The sequence below is a fragment of the Crocuta crocuta genome, unplaced genomic scaffold (genome assembly GCF_008692635.1).
Source record: "Crocuta crocuta isolate KB4526 unplaced genomic scaffold, BGI_CrCroc_1.0 scaffold78, whole genome shotgun sequence".
Lineage (NCBI taxonomy): Eukaryota > Metazoa > Chordata > Mammalia > Carnivora > Hyaenidae > Crocuta > Crocuta crocuta.
In genome coordinates, this window is record NW_027532617.1 from 1,794,328 (window position 1) to 1,817,106 (window position 22,779).

A 22,779-nucleotide genomic window follows, 5' to 3' on the forward strand; every position below is an offset into this window, starting at 1 on the left:
CTTTAAATATGTGGGCTAGGACTAATGGTTTCTTCAGTGACAAAAGCTCCTCATTTTTCACACAACACAAATTTTCCCGTTCCCAGTTTTCACTCACCCCCTGTTGACTATCTGATGATTAGAGACCGCAGATAAAAGAGTACTGGGCTCAGCATTGGTGCTGGCAAACAACCCTTCAGTTGAACTAGCTTAACAAAAGGTACTCAGTTGCATTCCTGTATTATTGTATCGTATTATTCTTCCCTCGGCCACCAACTGTAAGGGGTCCTTCTCGCTGGAGAAGATCAAGGTACAGCATTACAACATGTGAGAGCCTGAAAGATCCCGGTAGCATACCATCCGGCCATATCCCTCTTCTTCCTCTGTCTGTTGGGAGACGGTCTTCAGCAAAGCAAAAACCGTCTTCCCATTGCAGACAATAGATGGAAAGTATAAAGTAGCTGGGGACCCGAAGTCCTCTGGTTTCACTTTCTTTCCTTGCAAAATGAAAGCAATGGGTAAAATTACTCTCTACCCGTATCTCCGCGCCTCTGGCGGAATGTGCCGACACACAGGCAGCGCTGCAGAAACTGGAATGAATAGGATTTGCTGGAAAACACCAGCCTCAGAAATATTTTTAAACTTACAATCTGTTGTAGAAATCTTTACATAAAAAATATGGTAGCAGTCAGGGTCCTGACAGAGAATGGAAGACACACACTCCAACAGGGTAACTGAGAAGCATTTAATAAACAGACTATTTACAAACTATTCACAGCGGTGCGGGCAGGGTTTTGGGGGAAATGACGTTTCCCCCACAGCGCTAGGGTCAGGAACAGCAGGGAGCTGTGCCTGTCACCACGAGAGACGCAGCCAGGCCACAGTAGCTGGTGTGGAAAGAATCAAAGGGATACATCCCCTGCCCTGACTCTCTTCTTCTCTACGTTCCCAAGAGATGTGAGGGAACCAAAGAGCCCACCGGCCAAGGAACTGAGGCACCCGGACACAAAGCAGAAAGAAGAGTGGAAAACGGATCTGGAGAGGTAAATGGGAGACCACTAGCACAGACGCTGAGTGCAATTACAATGTTATATTTGCTTACTGCTGGAAGAAATGATAATTAGCTTTACAGTATTCAAGAAGCGAGAGAAGCCTTTTTGGGTGTCCAACTGAATCCAAGTTCCCATTAGGTTCCTTAAGCCTCAAGTCAATTCTACCTAAACATTTGGAATGAAGAGAGCATTCTATGCTCACATATGCTGGAGAAATGCTGGCTGGAGTTTCAACTGAAAGAAAGGTAAATATAGATGCACATGTGTTGTGCATGTGTACTCTCTCTCCTAAGACACCAGATGTATAAAAATAAAGAAACAACTGTGCCTACCTCGTGGTGTGGCTGAATGAGACAGGAGTATCATAAAGCATCTGCAGAGAAGTTGGCACATAGACAGTGCTCAGTAAATATCAACCACTGCCTCCATCGCCACCAGCATCAGCACCTGCAGCTGCGTTCTGACCTCTCAGATGGCCTGGGAAACTTCGGACCAAGGAAGACTGAAGTCTTACACCTGTAGCTCTGTGTCCCTAGGTGTCTGGCCCTGTCGTTACGCACAAGTAGCACACAATTAATGTCAGATTATGAGGCAGTGGTGAGAATTGGTGTATCCCATACTACTGCATTAGTATGCAGTAATTCTTCCGTCCTCTCCATTCCTCTGTACGAGAAACATTCTGGGCCCCACACCAGCCTCAAGTCTGGCCCTATGGCCTGCTTCAGCTAACAGAATGTTTTGAGCAGTGGCTTGAAGAGGCACCACAAGCTTCCATGGGTCCTCTGAGCCCCTGACCTCCACCCTGAGAAAAACAGCACATCCCAGACAGTATTGGGATTCCTTCAGCCTGGGTCCTGGAATAAGCAGGCATGTTTGGGGCAGGCTAAAATTCAATCCACAGTTGCTACTTCAACTGTTCTGTCAGACGTGGGAGCAAGGAGAACAGCTGTCTGTTTCCAGAAGCCATTAGATTCTGTGCTTGTTTGTTACACAGAAATAATACCAAAAAACCTGACTAATACACATGCTTAACAAAGTTACTCTGGCATGCTAACGTGGCAGAGAGGAGCTCACACGAGATTTAGAGTCCACCAGTCCCAGCTCTGACAAACTCCCAGATACATCACCCTGACTGAACAAGCCTCATGAACCCCCACCTTGCTGGATTCCTGTGACAATTAGAAACAGCACCCACAAAACTGCCCGCAGCACTGTGCCTGGCACATAATAGATACTTAGTAAATAAAAAAAATAATAATATAATGTGCAATAATGAACCGCAAAAATATCTCCCCAATCATCCATGACTAATGCGCTGAACTAGAAAGCGTCGATCCCAATTAAAATATTTTCTTAACCTCAGGTAAATAAAACAATGAAATCACTGCTCTAGTTTGCAGCTTACAAAGGAATCTAATAGAAAATCAGAGTTAAAAAACATACAATGTGTTCTTTCTAAACCTTCTAAAACTTGAGTCGTCAAGAATATGAATTCCTGTTGTGTCAAAGAATAAGAATGCATTCATTGTGAAGGAAAAATGATTAAATTGCATCTTCCAGACTAGTAATTTAAATTGTGATCAAATCCACTGTAGCTGGGGGCCTCCCAGTTAATCCATTTACTGTGAACATTATTAAACATTTATTAAATGCCTGTGCGTGGTAAAAAATTTCAAAGGTATGGTTTTGTTCACTGAGCACCAAGAAAAAAAAAAAAAAAAAGTCAGGAAAATAAAACTACTAAATGGATCAACTAATCCTGGCATATGCAGTTTCACAAAACAGGAGCACTACAATTACCGAAGCACAGAAATAGATTTTTGATCCATCGGGAAGGCATTCAGAAAACTATCACCACTAATGAATAATAGAAGATTTATTTGGATTGTAAAACTTGACTAGGAAGGAAATTTGTCTAAAATATGAGCTCAATTTCCTGCCTTTCAAAAGAATAAGGAAAAGGACTTTACAGAAAAGATACAATCTGGGAGACATTCTCTAAGGAGTCCAAGTAAATTCAGGGTAAGGTTTCCAAGGCACCTATTGAAAGAATGCTTGGAGGGCTTAAATGATGATCCCTGGGCTACTACCCAACACCTACTGAATCAGAATCTTGGGGGGAAGGGCCCAGGAATCTGCATTTGTTAACAAACTCTCCAGCTGATTCATGTGCACTCCTAAATTTGAGAACCACCAGACAATGCAAGCCATTAAATAACCTTTGGCAGCTAACTTAAAGGTTCTTGAAAGACAAAAACCCAAACAAGTTTAGCCCATTCTATGCCAAAAGGACCAAGGAAGACAAGAGTCTGGACTTGAGACTCTGTAACAGCTGCAGGGCTAAACAGCCATTCATTCTGCCAGTAGTTCAGGCCATGATTTTTAGCACTTGGAGGTAAAGAGCTGATGGATGCTTCAACAATAATGCAGATCCAACAGCACCATGGTGATGACTTCTTCTGTTGGACATAACATTGGCCAAAGTTCTCCTCAACCCCCACATCCCCCTGGCACACGTCCTGGCAATCACTCCTCATCGGTTTTCTGGGCTTGCGTTTTTCCCCTGGGAGAGGGGAGAAAGTAAGATGTTTAAGGACAGTATCATATGGAAATTCTGAACTTCATAAAAAATTTCAACATCCAGTCCCATAATGTACCTTTCCTATAATACAGAAAAAAACATAGTTATACTTTCTAAGAGAGCAGAAGAGTGTTATGTAAAGGGGGTAAAAAACTGCTACAATAGAGGCATGTGGGTGGCTCAGTCAGTCAGGCGTCCGACTGCAGCTCAGGTGATGATCTCACGGTTTGTAAGTTCAAGCCCTGTGTAGGGGTCTATGCTGACAGCACATAGCCTGGAGCCTGCTTTGGATTCTGTCTCTCTCTCTCTCTCTCTCTCTCTNCTTGCACTCTCTTTCTCTCTCAAAAGCAAACATTAACAATTTTTTAAAAACAAATAAATAAATAAATAAAAACTGCTACAATAGTTTCAAAAATTAAAAATCCTCTGGGGAAGTAAAGCAAAATGTGTAGGAACGCAAAAAAAGGAACACCAAGTTAGGAAGGAGGAGACAAGTAGGTTCTATATCCATCTATATCTTACTAATGGGCGTGTGACCTCCCACAACTCACTTAGCTAGTCTTTCACCCAAATGAGTTACTGTTTATTAGTGAGAGCATTTTAAGTAAAAAGACAATGTCAAAATGTAAGTAGCAATATTATCATCCATGGCAAAATTTATTTTATACAATCCAGAATCTAACGGAACAAAGTTAGAGCAGTGAGTTTTTTGTTTTCTGGGGTTTTTTTGTTTTTGTTTTTGTTTTTTAACAGAGGCAAAGAATACCAGACTCTTGGAGTCAAAAATTATAAGGGAAGCTATGTCATCAGATGAAACAATACACACATTTTCTGAAATCACACCCAAGATGAGGACAAAATAACATGGTACGTGTAGGGAAAATCTAGGCCACTGTCACTCTATTGCTCCAGCCCCTCTCTGCATCAAGCCACACCAAGGTGAAGTTTCCAAATACAAACAATTCAACGTGGCTGATCCAGTCTTCTAGGGAGCAGTGGTTAATGATTCCACCCAACACCTTCCTGTTTGACCCACCTTACGCACCTCCCCCTGAGTCCCACTGATAAGCTTCTCTCACTGGAGAGCCACAAACGATGAGACTAAGAGTTCTGAAAAAGGAAGAGTGACTAACGGCCAGTGCCATCAGTCAATGAACCCCAGGTCGTAAGGACTTTAAAAACAGTTTAACACTTATCACCTAACAGAGTTTAGATCAACACCACATTCAAGCGTATGTAGGAATGGGAGGAAGTCCATGCATGTCTTTAAATGGGAGATAGCTGGGGCGCCTGGGTGGCTTAGTTGGTTAAGCGTCTGACTTTTGCTTAGGTCATGATCTCGCAGTTCGTGGGTTTGAGCCCCGCGTCGGGCTCTGTGCTGACTGCCAGCTCAGAGCCTGGAGCCTGTTTCAGAGTCTGTGACTCCCTCTCTCTCTGACCCTCCCCTGCTCACGCTGTCTCTCTCTCTCTCTCTCCTAGAAATAAATAAAACATTAAAATAAATAAATAAATAAAATAAATGGGAGATAGCATAGAATACTGCAGCTACTTACAGTTGAGTTTGAAACGAGGCTCTAAATCATCTACCTTGTCTGCATATCAGTTCACAAATTGACAATGATTAGTTGTACCTCATGGGGCAGTTGGGAGAATTAAATAAGACCATACGATAAAAGCCTTCATATAGGGTGGTGCCTACCATTAGTACTCCATGCAGTCATTGGTAGTAGTGCAAAGTATTACCATGGAGTAGACACTTGATAAAGATACTTCCCTTCCCTTCTCATTGTGTATTTCAAAAATGAAAATACATTCCAGTCGAATGAAAAGTGATATATCATAAAATAGAGTGTGTGGCTACATCAGAACACAATTTTCTGGACATTCATCTTCATTACGGCCATGGAGACCAATTTTACAATTTACACTGACCGTAGTTAGAGCCCATGTATACAAAAATAACAGTTTAAATTTGTGATAGTACATTCAGTTTTGCAACTTCTATCCAATATTTAATACAATTTCTCAAATTCTTTTTCTATCACTATAATAACACCCTCCCACTATCTGTTCTAATCATCATTATCATTACTGGGAGCAAAGCACCCGGTGAGTATTGCAGAAAATGAGTTAATATATATAAATGTACCCTGAAAGCTGTGAAGTGCTAATAGTATCATCTATATGAGAATAGAGAAGACACAACCCCTGTCTTGAGGTGACTACAATCTGAAGAACACTATAAAATGCACAGTGCTAATCATGGAACATAGACACATATGCACATGTCCGGGCACATGTACATTTAAAGATAAATAATGACAATAACAAGAACAGAAAATGTATGTGTGTGTGTGTGTGAATATAATAGGTGGGGGATAGTGAAAATATTGGGGTAATTTTGCCCCATATTTTAAAATGTCTCTATACATCAAGTCTCACAAATAAAATCTCAAAACCAATTTTTATGAGCAAAATCCACAGTATGTCCCCTCTAGCCGATCATGAAAACCCTGGCGGGAGCATACTACCATATATTAATGGAGTATCCACAGTAAATGCCTGTCGTTCAAAGGCCAGATGTGCCTGTGAAACATGAAAGGCCGAGCAACTACTGCAATATCACTCCAGCAAAGCTCTACTAGACAGGAAAGACCAGGGTATAAGAGCCATCTGAAAATCCATTTCACACTTCTAATTTAAAGCCAATCCAAATGTAATTTATTTTATCAGGGCCTTTAATTTAGTGAAGGTCAGAAGTGCAATCAACAGAGGTGAAAATTACTTATGCTTCTCAAAAGATAAGCAGGTAATAGTGCTGAACAAGAAAAACAAAACACAGGGTTTCCCACTGAAAACCATGGTTGGAACCACTGTATAAACATGTCTTCTCACAAACCAACGCGTCCTGAGGTAAAGCTTTCGCTTGTGTCATCTCTGCACCGAATGCAGCCTCATTTGTCATTCTATTTCACCGTAAGAATATTCCTTCTCTTCTCCAATGTTACAATTCGTGGGGGGTAAAACAGTACTTCCGGCACAAAATATTAAACTTACCGCTCTCGTCATCTATACTGAACCGTCCAAGACCACTGCCATCCCTGATGGAGTACTGGATCTCTCCATCCCTCCCGGAGTCCTCATCTCGGGCCGCCACCTGCAGTACGCTTGTTCCCATGCGTGAGTTTTCTTTTACAGATCCAACAACGGCAAAGTCTGGGAAATAGGGAGTATGGAGGTTTTCGTTGACATCCACCACCTCCACCTCCACAAAGGAAACAGATGACAGAGAGACCGGTCGCCCTTTGTCTTTGGCCCGAACCGTGAGGTTGTAGAACTGCTGCTTCTCATAGTCCAGCTCCTTGCTCAAGCGAATGGCACCACTTGCTTTATCTATTTCAAATCTCCCATTATAGTCATTGACCAAAGAATAGCGCACTTGACCCCCTAGCCCAAGATCTGGATCATGGGTCTCCAGCCAGGCAATGACAGTGCCAACGGGGAGATCTTCAAGAACCTTCACACTATAGCTACTGGGAATGAAAGCCGGGGAACAGTCATTGACATCATCTAAAAAAACCTTGAGAGTGACAACCGAAAATAGTTGCTGGCCACTTTCTGCCTTGTCTCTGGCTTCTATTTTTAAAGAGTAGTTTGCTTTAGATTCCCGGTCCAACTGGTCAGCTACATAAACGATTCCAGTTGAGCTGTTGATAGCAAACTGCTGTGTATCTGTCAAGACTGAATAAGTCACTTCACCATTGGAACCCAAGTCTTTGTCTCTGGCTTCCACTTGAATAATCTCGGTACCAATACTTGAACTTTCAAGAATATTAACTGAATAGCTATCCTGAAGAAAAACTGGGCTATTATCATTAGCATCCTCCACATTGATGGTTAGCAACCTCCATGAGGATTTTTGTGGCTTACCTAAGTCATAGATGGTGATATTAAGGAGATAGAGGTCTGTGTGCTCTCGGTCCATAGGCAGAAGGACTTTAAGTTGCCCAGTCTCCATATCGATATTAAAGCAACTATCCGTATTCCCATCAGATATTGTAAATAGCACCTTTCCATTAAAGCCAGAGTCGGCATCATAGGCTTTGATCTTCAGGATGTTAGCACCAATGGGCAGATTCTCCTTCACAGCCACATCAGAAGGAAATGACTTGTCAAAATGCGGCCCTTGCCTATTAACTGAATAAAAGTCAAGAAATCCATCTTCCAGATTCAGTTTCCCATTTGCTTTTGCCTTTATGAGTAGCTTCTCTGCCAGCTTCTGAGCCACACGAGTTTCTCGGCAACTGAAGCTCTTTGAAGACACCTTCCCATGCAGGACTGAAATGTTAACAGACATGGGGTCTGCAAAATTCTCTCCATCGGTTGCTGTAATCCTGAGGGCAAAATTACCATTTTTGATGCCAGAATTCATCAGTGACTTTTTAAGCTGTAAAATACCAGAGTCTGGGTTTAAATAAAAGAAACCGAGTTCATTTCCAGAGATGATTTTGTACTTTACAAGTTCAAGTTCATCAATATCAATTGCTGAGACAGCTGTGATGTGACCCCCAACCGGAAAGTCATATGAAATAACTCCCTGGCAAGCCACTTTTTCAAAGAGAGGGCTGTTGTCATTAACATTTCCTATTCGAATGGTCACGTTTACTTCACTTTCATGGCGGTATGGCGAACCCCAGTCAGAGGCTCTTACGATGAACCTGTAGGTTTCTGGAGAGGATTCAAAATCCAATTCTTCAGTTGTGCTAATAACACCTGTAAACTGGTTAATGGCAAATGGTAACAGATTCAGACTGGCAATACTATAGGTGATGTACCCATTTTCCCCTTTATCCTTATCAGAAGCCGAAACCATCAGAACGCTTGTGCCCACCGGAACACTTTCATTCACAAAAGCATCATACAGCGGCTGCTGAAATTCTGGGGTGTGGTCATTCGCATCTTCTATGCCAACGGTAACTTGTGCTTTTAAATCTCCTTCCTTGTTTGTCACGCCCAGTTTATAAACCTCCTTCTTAACAGTATTCAGTGGCTGTGCTGTGACAATCAGACCTGACCGAGGATTAATTCTGAAGTACTGTGCATCCTCGCCAGGAGATAATTTGTATTCCACATCCAGCGGTTCGGGACTTAATTTTACTATAGCAACCACGACACCAGGAGGGGAAAATTCACTAATGCTCACATCATACATTTCTTTCTCAAACCTAACCGGGACACTGTCTCTTTGGGGGTTGGCAATGTGGACTATCCTTACTGATGAAAATTTCTGAGGTGACCCCTTGTCTTTTGCTTGTAGAGTGAGATTGTAGCCATAAGGAAAGCTCTCCCAGTCAACCTTCTTTCTCTCCTTAATCTTATACTCATTCATCCACTTGCCTTCCTTAGCCAGGAAGAACTGATCTAAAGGATCCCCAGCGACAATGGAAACCGACTCAATCTCTCCATTGGCCCCCTCGTCAAGGTCATCGACTGTCACCACTGCGTAGGTCGGCTCTCTGTCCAGGGAGAAAGGAATGTGAGTGACCACGTGGATAGTTGGGGCATGTTCATTTATACGTTCAATGTGAACATAAAGCTTCGCGGTACTGCTCACTCCATTGTTTCCGTAGAGCTTCATGCCCCGGTCCACAGCCAAAATTTCCAGATCATACCTATTCTTTTCATCATAATTTAACCGTCCGCTTAAAGAGATGACTCCACTTGTGGGGTGAACTGAAAAGAGGTCAACTTTGTTTTTAAAGTAGTAATAGAATTCTCCATTGGAGCCGATATCGGCATCTGTTGCTGTCACTTGGGCAACACTAGTCCTTAAAGGTGTGCTTTCTGCGATTGTAACGGAGTACGTTGTGGGTGAAAACAAAGGTCGCAGATCGTTCATATCTAAAACCTGTATGTTCACTTTGGTCCATGCTTCCAGATCCTCTCCTCTGACAGAACCTTTTACTATCAATAAATAATTGTCCTGAATTTCCCTGTTCAAAATGGCCGAATTGCCACCCTTAGTTCTTATTCTGAGGAAACAGAAGTCTGCTATGATGACTTCCTCTGCTTTGAAGAAGCCTTCCTCGTCTCCAGACACAATTCTGTACTTGACATCCCAGGACAGATCTATCAAGGTGATGCCCATTCTACCTTGGCTGTGGACGTAGGTCCTTGCTGCTGAGTTCTCATACACGGTAGCATTGTACACGGAGTGCGTGAAGTGGAAGCCCAGGGGCCCGGTCCCCGGCAGCCCCTGGGAGACCGTGGCCAAAAGCTTGAGAAGCAGGAGGATGAGGCAAGAAGGAGGAGGCCGTGTACCCACACGGTATCCCATAGTTATATCCATCGTATCATACCTCCATCCTGGAAGCGGGGTGGGGAGAAAGAGAGAGAAAAGATAAGTTAATCTACAGGAAAGTGGGAGAAGGTATAGGAATGCACTGTGGTGAAACAGTATTTTTAAAAACTTCATTATAAAGTTTTTTACTAAAACATCAATGCAGGAAAAGCATTAGAAACCTCATTGTACTAGATGGCAAGGAATTCAGAATCACTAGGATTTAACCTGATGTTGTTTGGGTTTTTAAATCACTTTTCTGCTGCTGCTCCAATTGTTCATTGGGACAACATTTCCTGCATTCTGAAGGTCACCTGAGAAATATGTACTAGAAGCCTTAAAAAATACGTTTACCTACCACTTAGAATTACCTTCTAGGCAATTATCCAGTGGATATAATTAAACGAGTGTACATTTAAAAGTACAGTTTAGGGGCACCTGAGTGGCTCAGTCGGTTAAGCATCCAACTCTTGGTTTCAGCTCAGGCCATGATCCCATGTTTTATCGGATTGGTCCCCGTGTCACATTCTGTGCTGACAGCACAGAGCTTGAGATTCTCTTCCTCCCTCTCTCTCTCTGCTCTTCCTCCACTCGCACATGCTCTCTCTGTCTCCCTGTCCCTCTCAAAATAAGTAAACATTAAAAAATACAGTGTAGTTTAAAAGGCAAAAGAACTGAAAAGACACTGATTATCAAATACTTTGTAGCGCATTCATAGAGTGAAATACGATGCAGCTATTAAAAATTATTTTTTAAAATATGTTTTCAAATATGGTAAGATGTATTGCTAAGTGGAAAAAAGACCATAAAACAGTATGTGTGAGGATACCTGGGTGGCTCAGTCAGTAAGCATCTGGCTCTTGATTTCAGCTCAGGTCATGATCTCATGGTTTGTGAGTTCAAGCCTCATGTCAGGCTCTGTGCTGGCAGAGTGGAGCCTGCCTGGGATTCTCTCTCTCCCTTTCTCTCCGCCCCTCCCCTGCTCTCTCTCCCTCTCAAAGTAAATAAATAAAATATTTAAAAAAAAACAGTATGTGTGATTATGATTCTATTATTACTTAAATACCTAAAGGCATAATTGCAAATTTACATTTCAAAAGAACTGAGATGCCTGGGTGACTCAGCTAAGCATCCAACTCTTGATTTCAAGCTCATCATCCCAGGGTCATGGGATTGAGCCCCGAATCAGGCTCCACACTAAGTGCGGGGCCTGCTTGGGATTCTCTCTCTCCCCCTCTCTCTGCCCTTGCCCTGGTCATGCTCTTTCTCTCTCTCAAAATAAATAAATGAACGTTAAAGAAATAAAAATAAAAAGGACTGTGTTGTGGAAGCTGGGGGTTATTTGTGTTTCTAATATTTTTCCAATTAACATTGCTCATCAATGGTTACATAATTACCTTTATAACTGAACTTTTAAAGAAATGCTTCTAAGGCATTATCATGTTTTGTTGTGCAGACTTCAAAACTGATCAAGATTTATACACAACCCAATACCATGAGGCTGATTAAAGAAAGCAGAGATGACAATAGCTAAGGAAGTACATGATCTGAGAGATATCCATGTGTGGACCGTGCTACCCAGAACACAGGGGGAAGATTTCATGCCAGGAAAATCTAAATTATAAGAGATTTATTTCTCAAAACTAATTTTAAAAATTACTTCCAATTCGTTTCATCAGTCACTATTATATTTTCATAGTTGCCACAGCTCCATGACCACGTAGATTAAGAGATAAAAACACTTTCCTATTTTAACCAATAAAATCTGTCAATTCTTTAAAGTAGAGTGTGGATAAAAGGACTAATTTCACAAGGAACAGCTAAATCTTTTTACACTCCGACAGCTCGGGTTTTTTAGAATCCCCCAATTTGGAGTTCTTCCACCAAGAAACAGCCACTGTGGGACCCTCTCATTCTCCTCTGTGGGTAATGTGGAAATAAGAAGCGACAGGAAACGAACCCTTTTGTACACTCTCTGACTTAGGCACTGTATCAGGCATTTCCCCACTTGTTGCATTTAATCTTTACAACAGCCCTAAGCGACAGCTTCAGTTTTACCCACCTATGTGTTAGGAAACTGCAAGTTAGAGAAGTTAACCTGCATGGTGGGAGCACTGGCCCAATCAATGCTTCCCAGCTGGTACGGAGCAGAGCAGGGTCCCAAACTCTGGTTTTTCTTACTCCTAAAATGCGTGCTTTTTCCCATCACATCATCATTCTCTCTAAATCACCAATAACCAAGAATTAAGGCCCTCTAGAAGCACATATGATAATTTAAATCAGTTGAAGTAGTCACCGTTCATTATTGATGGAAAAGCATGAAACCCATTTAGCGTCTCTATTTGGTTATCTCCTTTCTAAACTAGTTACAATTACCGGCTAGCTATCAGCTGAAAAATAGCCCACGGACATTTAACATCTTAAACTCTTATATTGTGTAGTTTATAGAACACTTTCCTACCCAGGGTTGGCAAGGCACATGTTATCATACCCTTTTAGTAGAAGAGAATGTCCAACTTCATTTTCCTGGTACCAGAGTCTGGATTAGAACCCAAGCCCTCTCCACACTCCCACAAGGCTTTCTCATCTCTTTTCCAACCCTGCCTTACAGAAGACTCTAACGCAAATTTCTGGGCACGTTTGCCTGGCTCTGGCTGAGGATGAGATATGATCTCCTGCTGTCACCTGCTGAAGCAACTAAGGAAAGAGAGTAGCAAGGAGAAAGAGTGCAGTTTAATATAGGGGTTTCATAAGCAGAACAGACAGTACAAATGAAAAGTAGAAAAACAAGGCAACTTTTTATAAAAGGAGGGAAGTTAATTTCATATGCAGTTGCTTTGGCTGTCCGTCCTTAGGATATGGCTCACGTGCTAAATATGAGAAGCAGGAGCTTGGATGCTGGAGGCTGAAATGCGGTACCCAGGAGAACGGAGAGCCCCCCAGGGCCAGTGCAATTAGAACTGCCTCTTGGTGGAGCACACTCAGCTGACACATGGGAGTGACAAAGCCCTCTTTAGGTCTCACAGATATAAACCAGAAGAAGCTTTATTAATACTCCAGATCACTCCATAGACTCTTTATTTCATCACTGGAGAATGCTCCAAAGTAGAGGAGGTATTTTTAGGTTCACTAGGGACATAATGGAAGGAAATAAGGCTGTTCTAGGAAATGATCTAAGGCCACGTATAGTCTCGCAAACTAGAAAACTGGGTTTACTCCCAGCATCTCCAGGGAAATACAAATTCCGTTTCTGCCTCATTTCCCCCTCGCTAGTCTATGCTGAGGGCACACCTTTTGCAGATACTTTGCCCATGGAGTCTGGACTCTGTGATCAGCAGGGAAGAAAACAGCCCTGAAGGTAAATTCAGCTCAAATCAACTTTTCTTAGTCCACCCCTCACCACCATTTTAAACCCTGACTGCAGAGACAAGCTGCATTTGTGCATCAATCTATTAACAGCACCCAGTACAGTACATACCACGGAGGAGGGACACAGCACTGGTTTCCTGAGCAGAACATTAAGGTGCTGATGTAACCAGAGGCCCAGAGGTCTTTAATGTGGTCAGTTTCCAAATCCCAAAAAATAGGCACATCTTACTTTGGGAAACAGAATCAAGAAATTATATGAACTCAAAGAAGATCATCTGATTTGATCTCCTGAGTTAACCGAGACCCAGAAAGATGAAGAGATTGACTAATCCAGGTCTCAGGACTCCCAGGTTCAGAGCTCATCCCAAATGCAAACATGTGTCAATTGAATTAGTTTTTCTTTGAGTTATGTAACAATCTTAGGGCTGGGGTTTATCATCACTTTGCAGTGATATCTGTCTTCTGACACCTTATTAATTTCCCTGGTGCTACTCCCTCCTCTAAGTAGTTAACTGTAAATAAACATTTAAGTGCCCTGGGGGACAGTTACTTCTACAAATCCTTCTGGTAAATCCTCCGAAGCACAGAATGCTGTCATAACATGAAAAACACATCATTCAATTTCACTGTTAGAAAATTGGTACTTTTGCATACTGAGTTTTTCTTTCAGCTACAATGTTTTCCTTACAAAACAGAATCAGTGGTCTTAAATGTGAATAGGAAATACTACAAGCCACACTGAAATGGAACAGTATCACTGCGTGCAGAAATCTGGAGTGAACTCTAAAAACCTGAGCAGGACTAAGCTTGTCAGCTTCAGTTGTTGAAACCAAAATAGGTCATCAAGGTTTGGGTATCTTTATTCCTGGAAAAAAAAAAATCTGGCACCAACTGATTTAAAAAAATCTACAGTTTTCTGGAAACCTGGATGGCTCAGTCGATTAAGTGTCCATCTCTTGACTTCAGTTCAGGTTATGACCTCACAGTTCATGATATCTAGCCCCGTGTCTGATCTGGCTCTGCATGGAGAATGCGGGGCCTGCTTGAGAGTCTCCGCCCCTTCCCCTCTCTGCCCCTCCCCCACTCATGCTCTCTGTCTCAAAATAAATAAACATTTTTTAAAACCTGCAGTTTTCTCCATGGATTTAGACAATAAACAAAGACTAAAAGTGAGGAATTCTGTAAAATTCTGAAAAGTAAACACCAGAATAAGATTCTGGCTTTTTCTTTTTAAAGCATGCTAAGAAAACTGTTAAACTGGGGCGCCTGAGTGGCTTAAGTCGGTTAAACGTCCGACTTTCGCTTAGGTCATGATCTCGCGGTTCGTGGGTTTGAGCCCCACGTCGGGCTCTGTGCTGACTGCCAGCTCAGAGTCTGGAGCCTGTTTCAGTCTGTGACTCCCTCTCTCTCTGACCCTCCCCTGCTCACGCTGTCTCTCTCTCCTAGAAAAAAAAAAAAAAAAGAAAAAGAAAAAAACATTAAAAAAAACTATTAAGCTGCTTAAAAAAAAATAGTATGTTCCACACTGAAGCCAAGCTATTTGCAAAGCCAATATGATAGTTACAGTGTTTTAGATGCTCTGCACATTGATTTATCCTGCTTCTGGATTATTTTAAACAAAGCACTTAGTTCCCAACCTCAGAGCCTATTTTCTACAACTTAGTAACACAATCAATATTTTGATATAATCTCCAAAGAAATCATCAAGCCATCAATCTTGGAGACATTTATTTTTCAGAGCAGTCGGATGTGCCTCCCTTGCCCAGTGAACTCTGAGAGAGCGGATCTTAGCACGAGATGGAAGGCCATGCAGATTTTTCTTTCCAGGGGTGAATAAGTGACCCCAGGGGCCAGGAATAGCTCTTAGGAAGGCCTCCTCTCTGAGAGCGCCCTGACTCAGTGGGTGCCTCTCCATGCTTTGGTAACCTGGCGATGTGGTTTTCCTCCATCATGAAACTGGCCTCCTTAAATAGCTGAGATTTCTGAACACCAGAAAAAGCATCTTAAGAAAACATTCTATTTTCACTCCATCTTTTCTTATCTTGTATATTATGAAAGGGTTTTACTGGCTGACAGAGATAGTGCTTGGGAAGTGTGCTATGATAGGCTGTAAAACAAAGGGCAAAGTCAGTACGTGCAGGGCCTCCCTTCACTGGCATCCTTGATGAAGGTGATCTGTGTTAGAGCCCGCACGGTGATGGGAGTCTGAAACCCACACAAGGGCTGAATGCGCAGTGATTCCAGAACACATACTCTGACACCTGACTGCCTGGGTTTGAATCCCAGCTCTTCCATTTACTAGCTGTGTAATGTTGGGCAAGTGATTTAACCTCTCTGTGCCTCAGTTTCTTCTACACTAAAAAGGGAATGAGAGTGCCTACCAAATAAGATTTGAGTTAATAAATAGAAAGCATTTAAAAAACAGTTCATGTCACATGGTTAAGTATACAAGAGTTAGCTATTAATACCACTAACTTAAGGCAGTTTTTAGAGAAGACAAAATCTGTGAGTCACAAGATAGGGATAAGGAGGAGTTTACAATCTCCTCTGACATTTTCTTTATCAATAGCAAAAGCCACATCAAAGGTAAAGATGTCTTTTCTTTACTAAAAACAAATGATAACCATATTAGGCCCAAAGGTCAGAGAAACCAGACTTGAATCCAGACTTTGTCACTTACCGGTTAGGTGACATTGGGGTGATACTTAAACCTTTCTAACTCTCAGCTTCCTTACCTTTAAAATAGGGATTGTAGGGACTGCTCAGTCATTAAGCGTCTGACCTCGGCTCAGGTCAGGATCTCAGGGTTTGTGGGTTTGAGCCCCACATAGGGCTCTGTGCAGATAGTTCAGAGCCTGCAGCCTGCTTCAGATTCTATGTCTCCCTCTCTCTCTCTGCCCTCCCCCACTCACACTTTCTCCCTCTCTTTCTCTCTCAAAAATACATAAACATTAAAAAAATTAATAAAATTGGGGCACCTGGGTGGCTCAGTTGGTTAAGCATCCCTCTTTGGCTCAGGTTATGATCTCACGGTTCGTGAGTTCAAGCCCCAAGTGTGCTGATAGCACAGAGCCTGGAGCCCACTTTGGATTCTGTGTCTCCCTCTCTCTCTGCTCCTCCTCTGCTTGCTCTCTGTGTCTCTGTCTCTCAAAAATATAAACATTAAAAAAATTAAAAATAAATACATAAAATAAAATAGGGATTATAAGAATTCCCACTGTCACATAACAGGCTTGCAAGTGTGTCTGGGACACAGTTAATGCTCCATCAACATTAACTGACATTACAATCATTAAGGTGTTAAGAAGAAGGGATACAAACAGAAATCACATGAAATGGGGTTAAGGATAAAGGGTCAAGACTGAGACCACCCCTGGGATAGCCTAACCCTCATATGAAAGCCACCCTTATCGCAGACCCCAGACTCCCACCCTGAGTTGGGGTCAGTGCCAGAAAAGGCCTGTGCCTGGTGGCAAGGGTCAAGGGGTGTTGCCACAGCTCTGTAACTTACTCCAATGCCTGCGTGCATACTTTATAAGTCAGGCAACCATAGCTGCATTAGGGAGCTCCTCCTCAGACCTGGCACTGAATTCCTGAGAAGTTCCATCAGGATTTCTCCTCACTGCGATGAGTCCCAGAACAGCCAGACACCGCTAAACCCTATCTTCCAGAGCAGCCTATTCTGACACTGCTCAAATTACCATCCTCATGGCACTACTTTATGTTCTGGGTCCTTGCTCTTGAAATCAGTTATAGACCGCCGGTATGACACATTTGGGAATAAAGTTTTACTCTCTGGCTGATGCTAATGGCTGCCTGAAGAGAAGAAAAAATGTAGTTCTCTCAATATAAACCATTGTGGCTGGAGAGTGCAGAGGAGACTAGAGTAGGCATTCAGGTCACAAATAATTCATGTCCTGCTGTTATTCAGATTATATCATGATATACGGAACCAGCGCCACATAAACTCACTGAGTTTTACAGTCAAAAAGATCATAAAGTTGTCTAGTCCAACACCCTGGTTTTAAAGTGAAGGAAACACGCTGTGAGATGTTAAGTGATTTGGGCAGGGTCACACAAATTGCCAGCAAAAAGCTAAAATTGGACCTCAGGTCTCTATCGTGAATGTGACTCACTGCTATCACCTCCTCCAAGAATACAGGTCTCTACATGCTCATCTCTACACACTTGACTCATCTTCTTAGATTAAAATCAAATGCCGCCTACCCTATGAAGCAATCCCAGAGATAACCATTCAGAAGCGAGCTCCAATTCTAAAGGGGTGTTTCTTAAGCTTTAGCAAACATCAGAATCATGGTATGGGTAGGCTCTACTGAAGAATTTCTGGACCAGTTGGTGGAGAATTTCTAATTCTAGCAAGTTCCCCAAAGATTCTGGTCCTGGGACAACCATAGTCTGAGAACCACTGCTCTGAACTCTGTCTGTATTTGATCTATTTATAATCTCCCTGACAGCACTTTCTTCTTTGTAATAAAGTTATTTATATGTGTCTTTAAATTACATACTAGACAGTTAGCTCCCTTATTTCATCTCCTTCTTACAGTATCTATATGACAAAATGCTTTAAAAAAGGCAAAAACTGGATCAATGTGGAGCGGTATTTGTCTAGTCAGCATACACTGTAACTTCATAACATGCTCCAGGGAGAAGATCAAGATGAGCATTGGACAAATCAGGAATTATGTTTATGAAGCTTACAGATCTTGGGTAAATATCTGGTCCACCATTTCCCAAACTGTATTCCATGACACATTACTTCAGGACATGTGAATAGATGTGCAACTAAAAAACCAGTTTAGGAAATGCAAGATGAACAAAGGTAAACGGGTGTGTTAATTTAGAACGTCTTGGAAACTTCTGTATGTTCCAAAATATATGTTCCCTCTCTTTCATCCTTAGTCACCTCTAATAATTTCCCCTGCTTTGCCGTCTCCTTATGAAAGCACAGTGTATGTCGTCTATCTGCAGTAGCAAAGTAAAGTTTCTGGCCATAGTCAGGATTCAGTAAATACATGCGGCACACACAAATACACTATGTAAACTGTGATTCCAAGGGATATAAAATATGCAACTTCTAAAATCTACTTCATCATGAATTTCCCTCCCACCCCCACAACAGCTGCCTGCAGGAGAAGAAAGAGTGTTTTCTGGAATACATCCGGGGAGACACAGTCCAAGGTAGACTCTGTGGCCCAGACAGGTCAAACAGCTGCCTGGAAAGCTTGGGAGTTGGGATGCAATCCCAGGATTCTTCAGACGAGTTCATTACTCTTCCTCAACCATATCACAGGGTATGGATTCTCATTTCAAATAAGCCAGGAGTTATCCCTGAAGAAATAGCTTCAATACTTGTTATACAAACACATCTTCATGTTCCAACTGAAGAATGAGGCAATTGTTCCATGGTTTGCTATGTACTTTTCTTTTCTCATTAAAAAAAAAAAAGGCCACCTGCCTATCTCAGTCAGTAGAGCATGGGACCCTTGATCTCAGGGTCAAGAGTTCGAGCCCCATGATAGGTATAGGGATTACTCAAAAATGAAATCTTTAAAAAACAAAACCCAGGGGCCCCTGGGTGGCTCAGTCGGTTAGGCGTCCAACTTCAGCTCAGGTCATCATCTCACGGTTCGTGGGTTCAAGCCCTGCATCGGGCTCTGTGCTGACAGCTAGCTCAGAGCCTGGAGCCCATTTCAGATTCTGTGTCTCCCTCTCTCTCTGCCCTTCCCCAGCTCATGCTCTGTCTATCTCAAAAATAAATAAACTATAAAAATTTTTTTTAAAAACCCAGAATGTTCACAGTCCTATAAATAACAAAGACCGGCATAAGGGGAAGAACCTTTTTAACGGTAAACAATCATCCACATAGTTTCATAGTTTTTGTTTTCTATTGTCACTGAAGTCAATGCTGAAAAGCAGTTTGCCAAATCCAAAATACTTCTGAGATACAAAACCTAACACCGTGTTCATATTTTGCTCCTCCCTAGAAAATCCTGCTTGTCTACGTGAGTCCTGAGTCTAAGCAGGGTCTCCCAAGCAGAAAGAGTATTACATGGCCAAGGCCATGATATCACCTTCTGTCAGTCTAAACAAGGACAAAATCCTACACCAAAGCCTCCTGTTGTCTCTGTCAGCCAGCCAAGCAGACCATTACCCAAACGCAACTTTTTTCATTATTATAATACCGTAAATTCTATTTTTTCCAGTGGTGCAAATTTTTCTATTGTCTAAAAGTGTCTCTCAGGAAAAAAGTCAATCAGCATGAAGCAAGTGTAATTCAAGGTGGTTCTGAGGAAAATGGAAGATTCAGCCACACAGCGGCAGTGTTATGAATACCCTCCTTTATTTTCTCCCCGGGTGCTAGAAATATTTCCATACAACACTGGTTAATGTCAAGTATCATTTCATCAGTAAATGCTTCAAATTCAGGGGTAATTCAACCAGGGGCTATCAGAAGGAAAGATTAGCATGTTGCTCAAGCCTTTTAAAAAATCATTTCTCCCTCTGGAGAAAGAAATTCGTCACAGGGTAAAAGAAAAAAAAAATGTATGGGAAGGATATAATTTGCTCCTATGCTTTGCTCTCTGAGAAAATGTTCCAGAAAAATGCACAATTTCAATTTTTCTCTGGTGGGCCTTGCTGACAGAAACCAAAGGGTAAACACATTACTATTCACTTGTACTCAAGATTTTTTTTTTAAAGAAAAAAAGGAAGGGGGGGAAAGCACCTTTCCCAAATAACAGCATTCACTGTGGAATAAATGCCTGAAAGAGAAAAAAAAACAGTTTTTATATGGAACAATGTCTTTAAGCAGTGTCCATTCCAGGAGTTAGGGGGGCAAAATCCTGGCCAGGGAAAAAGGTGCCCTCAGCTTGCTACATTCTGACACAATCCTCTTTTATTGCTGTGCTAAGTCCCTGAGGTCTGTCCTGTGTCCAAAAGTTAACATCCCTGTAGCCATCCCAATTGCCATTCTCCTTTAAAAGTCATTCTCCTTCAAGGAAAAAACAGGAATCAGGAAAGCAGGACACAGGAGAGCTTCCTTCAGGACCCCCCTTTCCTACTGTGATAAGTGATGGCAATATTAGGGCCAGAAGGAAGCAAAGAATCCGTGCAAAGGCTATGGTCGGGGGTGACGTATACAGAGCACTAGGACCTAAGTAAGGTAATGGGGGTATCAGGCTTCCCTTTCCTGAAAGGTATGAACTGCCAAAAGAAGATGTGATAAATAAAAGAAGAAGATGTGATAAATAAGATGTGATACATGACAAAACATCCTCAAGACTGCAGATGACTTTTGGGAGAATGGGACTCCATTCCTAATCTTTCCAAGGTTACACATGGGACCAGGTCTTACTCTGGACCAAACAGATCATAGGCTCCAAAGGGCTGGAAATGTCTGTATGTCTGGCTAAATGTCTCCCCAGAATGTCACTGAGCTCTATATATTATATACAACATAGAACTGCTGAATGAATGTAATGAGAAAAGAGATACACACTCAACTCTGCATAATAGTCTAATACTATATGTGGCTGGGGAACGGGCAGATAAGGATGGGAAAAAGAATACAAGGAATACGCATGTAAGAAATAAGGAAACAATATATCGGGAAATGGGTGAGAACTAGAAAAGGCATCTCAGGCAGCAATCCTGATAAACTCAAAAGGGAGAAGAGATAACAAAACAGCTTGACACACGGGAAAGGAGCACACTATGGAGAGAGGTAGGAATCACATTACAGGAGGAGGCAAAGATTATCTGGGACTAGCCTACAATAAATATCGCCAGGATTTCAAAGAGCTCACATGTGGGATAAGAAACACAGCCTGGAAGTTTGCTGACAGTCCAGAAATCTCATCAGTCACGTTTCCTCACGTTGCCATCACTGACTGACAACCAGGTCTTAGCAAGCAAGGCAAAAATGCAAATTTGATCGCTTCAGCTCTCCCACACTCCCCATTAAGGCTATTTATTATTGACTGATGGGTGTATGCCGACGTGGCCTGGATTAGTACTCTGTGCTAATGAGGCCGGGGCCACAGGTTCAAACCCACAAGAGACAACGCACACGGGTCTAACTCCTGAGAACAGGCCAACAGGAACAAGTAAGCATCAATGAGTCTCCATCTCAACTAAAAAGTCAAGGCTACAGAATCAGGCATCAGTGGGGTCCTGATGTTCACTTAAGAAAACATATTTCTTGGGGCGCCTGGGTGGCTTAGTCGGTTAAGCATCCGACTTTCGCTTAGGTCATGATCTCGCGGTTCGTGGGTTCGAGCCCCGTGTCGGGCTCTGTGCTGACTGCCAGCCCAGAGCCTGGAGCCTGTTTCAGAGTCTGTATCTCCCTCTCTCTCTGACCCTCCCCTGCTCACGCTGTCTCTCTCTCTCTCCTAGAAATAAATAAAAAAAAATTAAAAAAAAAAAAGAAAAGAAAACATATTTCTTGGGCCGGGGGGTGCAAGGCATTTGTAGACATTTCTGTAGATACGGGATGAAGGAGTTATCAGAGAACCTCTGAGGACCTAGTTGGTAATTTTCAGCACAGCCAACCTGAGCCTCATATACTAGGTCCAGGACAGGCTTACTCTCCCCAAAGAAGCCACTAGTAGATCAAGTGGGAGACCACTCGGCACCTCGCAGCTGGTCCTCTGGAGGTGGTGTCCCAAAGGAGGGGCAAAGGCCACAGGCAGAGTCTACTTTTGGACAACACCTGCTAGGGACACACAAACCAAGCTGATCAGGTGAGCTCGGGCTAAGACCTACTAACGTACTCTCTGCATCTGTGCAAATGCTACCACTGCAATTTTGAAAGGATTCAGACCCCGTGTAGTGGGTATGGCTAATGAGGTGGCTTCCTGAGACACTCCCTCACCCCGCTTCTTGGAATCCTGATATCATTTTTGAAACTGAAAGCCAGACATGAGAAAGCAGGCAAAAGTACTAGGTTCTAAACGAAAATTAATAGAGAAGAACTCTGTGAGCTCCCAGGGCTCGTGGAGTAGATCAGAGTTCATGGCCCATGAAGAAAAGGTGGGTGTCACTAAGGTCCAGGTGCTGGCTGTCTGGGACGAGAGGACCTCCCTCTGCCCCTCCCTGCTCGCTCACTCACTCTCTCCCTTTCCCTCTCGCTCTCTTTCTCACACATATACACACTCACTCAAAATAAGTCAACTCTAAAATTTAAATTAAATTAAAATAAAATAAATTAAAATAAAATAAAATACCAATAATGCTGACATTGCAACTGCATTACAGGACCTAGAGCAATTAAATGCAGAAGGGCAGAGCCAAGTATATAGAAAGAAACCATTCCCAAGGAGCATGGTTCACAGCAGAGACACTGCCCAGAGTTCTTCTGCTGCCACTGAGATGGCCCCCAGATATGCCCCAGGGAGATCGGCTCTGGGTACTCGGTGCTGAGAACTGGGCTCCCCTCT

At 42.5% G+C, this 22,779-nt stretch overlaps 1 protein-coding gene across 3 annotated transcripts in view; it reads right to left on the reverse strand.

Annotated features, from left to right (window-relative positions):
* The window catches only part of FAT3 (FAT atypical cadherin 3), a 520,003-nt gene extending 510,042 nt beyond the window's left edge, over positions 1-9,961 (reverse strand). For all 3 annotated transcript variants that reach the window (XM_077780625.1, XM_077780624.1, XM_077780623.1), the window contains exon 1: positions 6,670-9,961. In XM_077780625.1, coding sequence (XP_077636751.1) covers positions 6,670-9,961 — 3,292 coding nt within the window. The remainder of the gene's footprint in view (positions 1-6,669) is intronic.
* Positions 9,962-22,779: the final 12,818 nt, after the last annotated feature.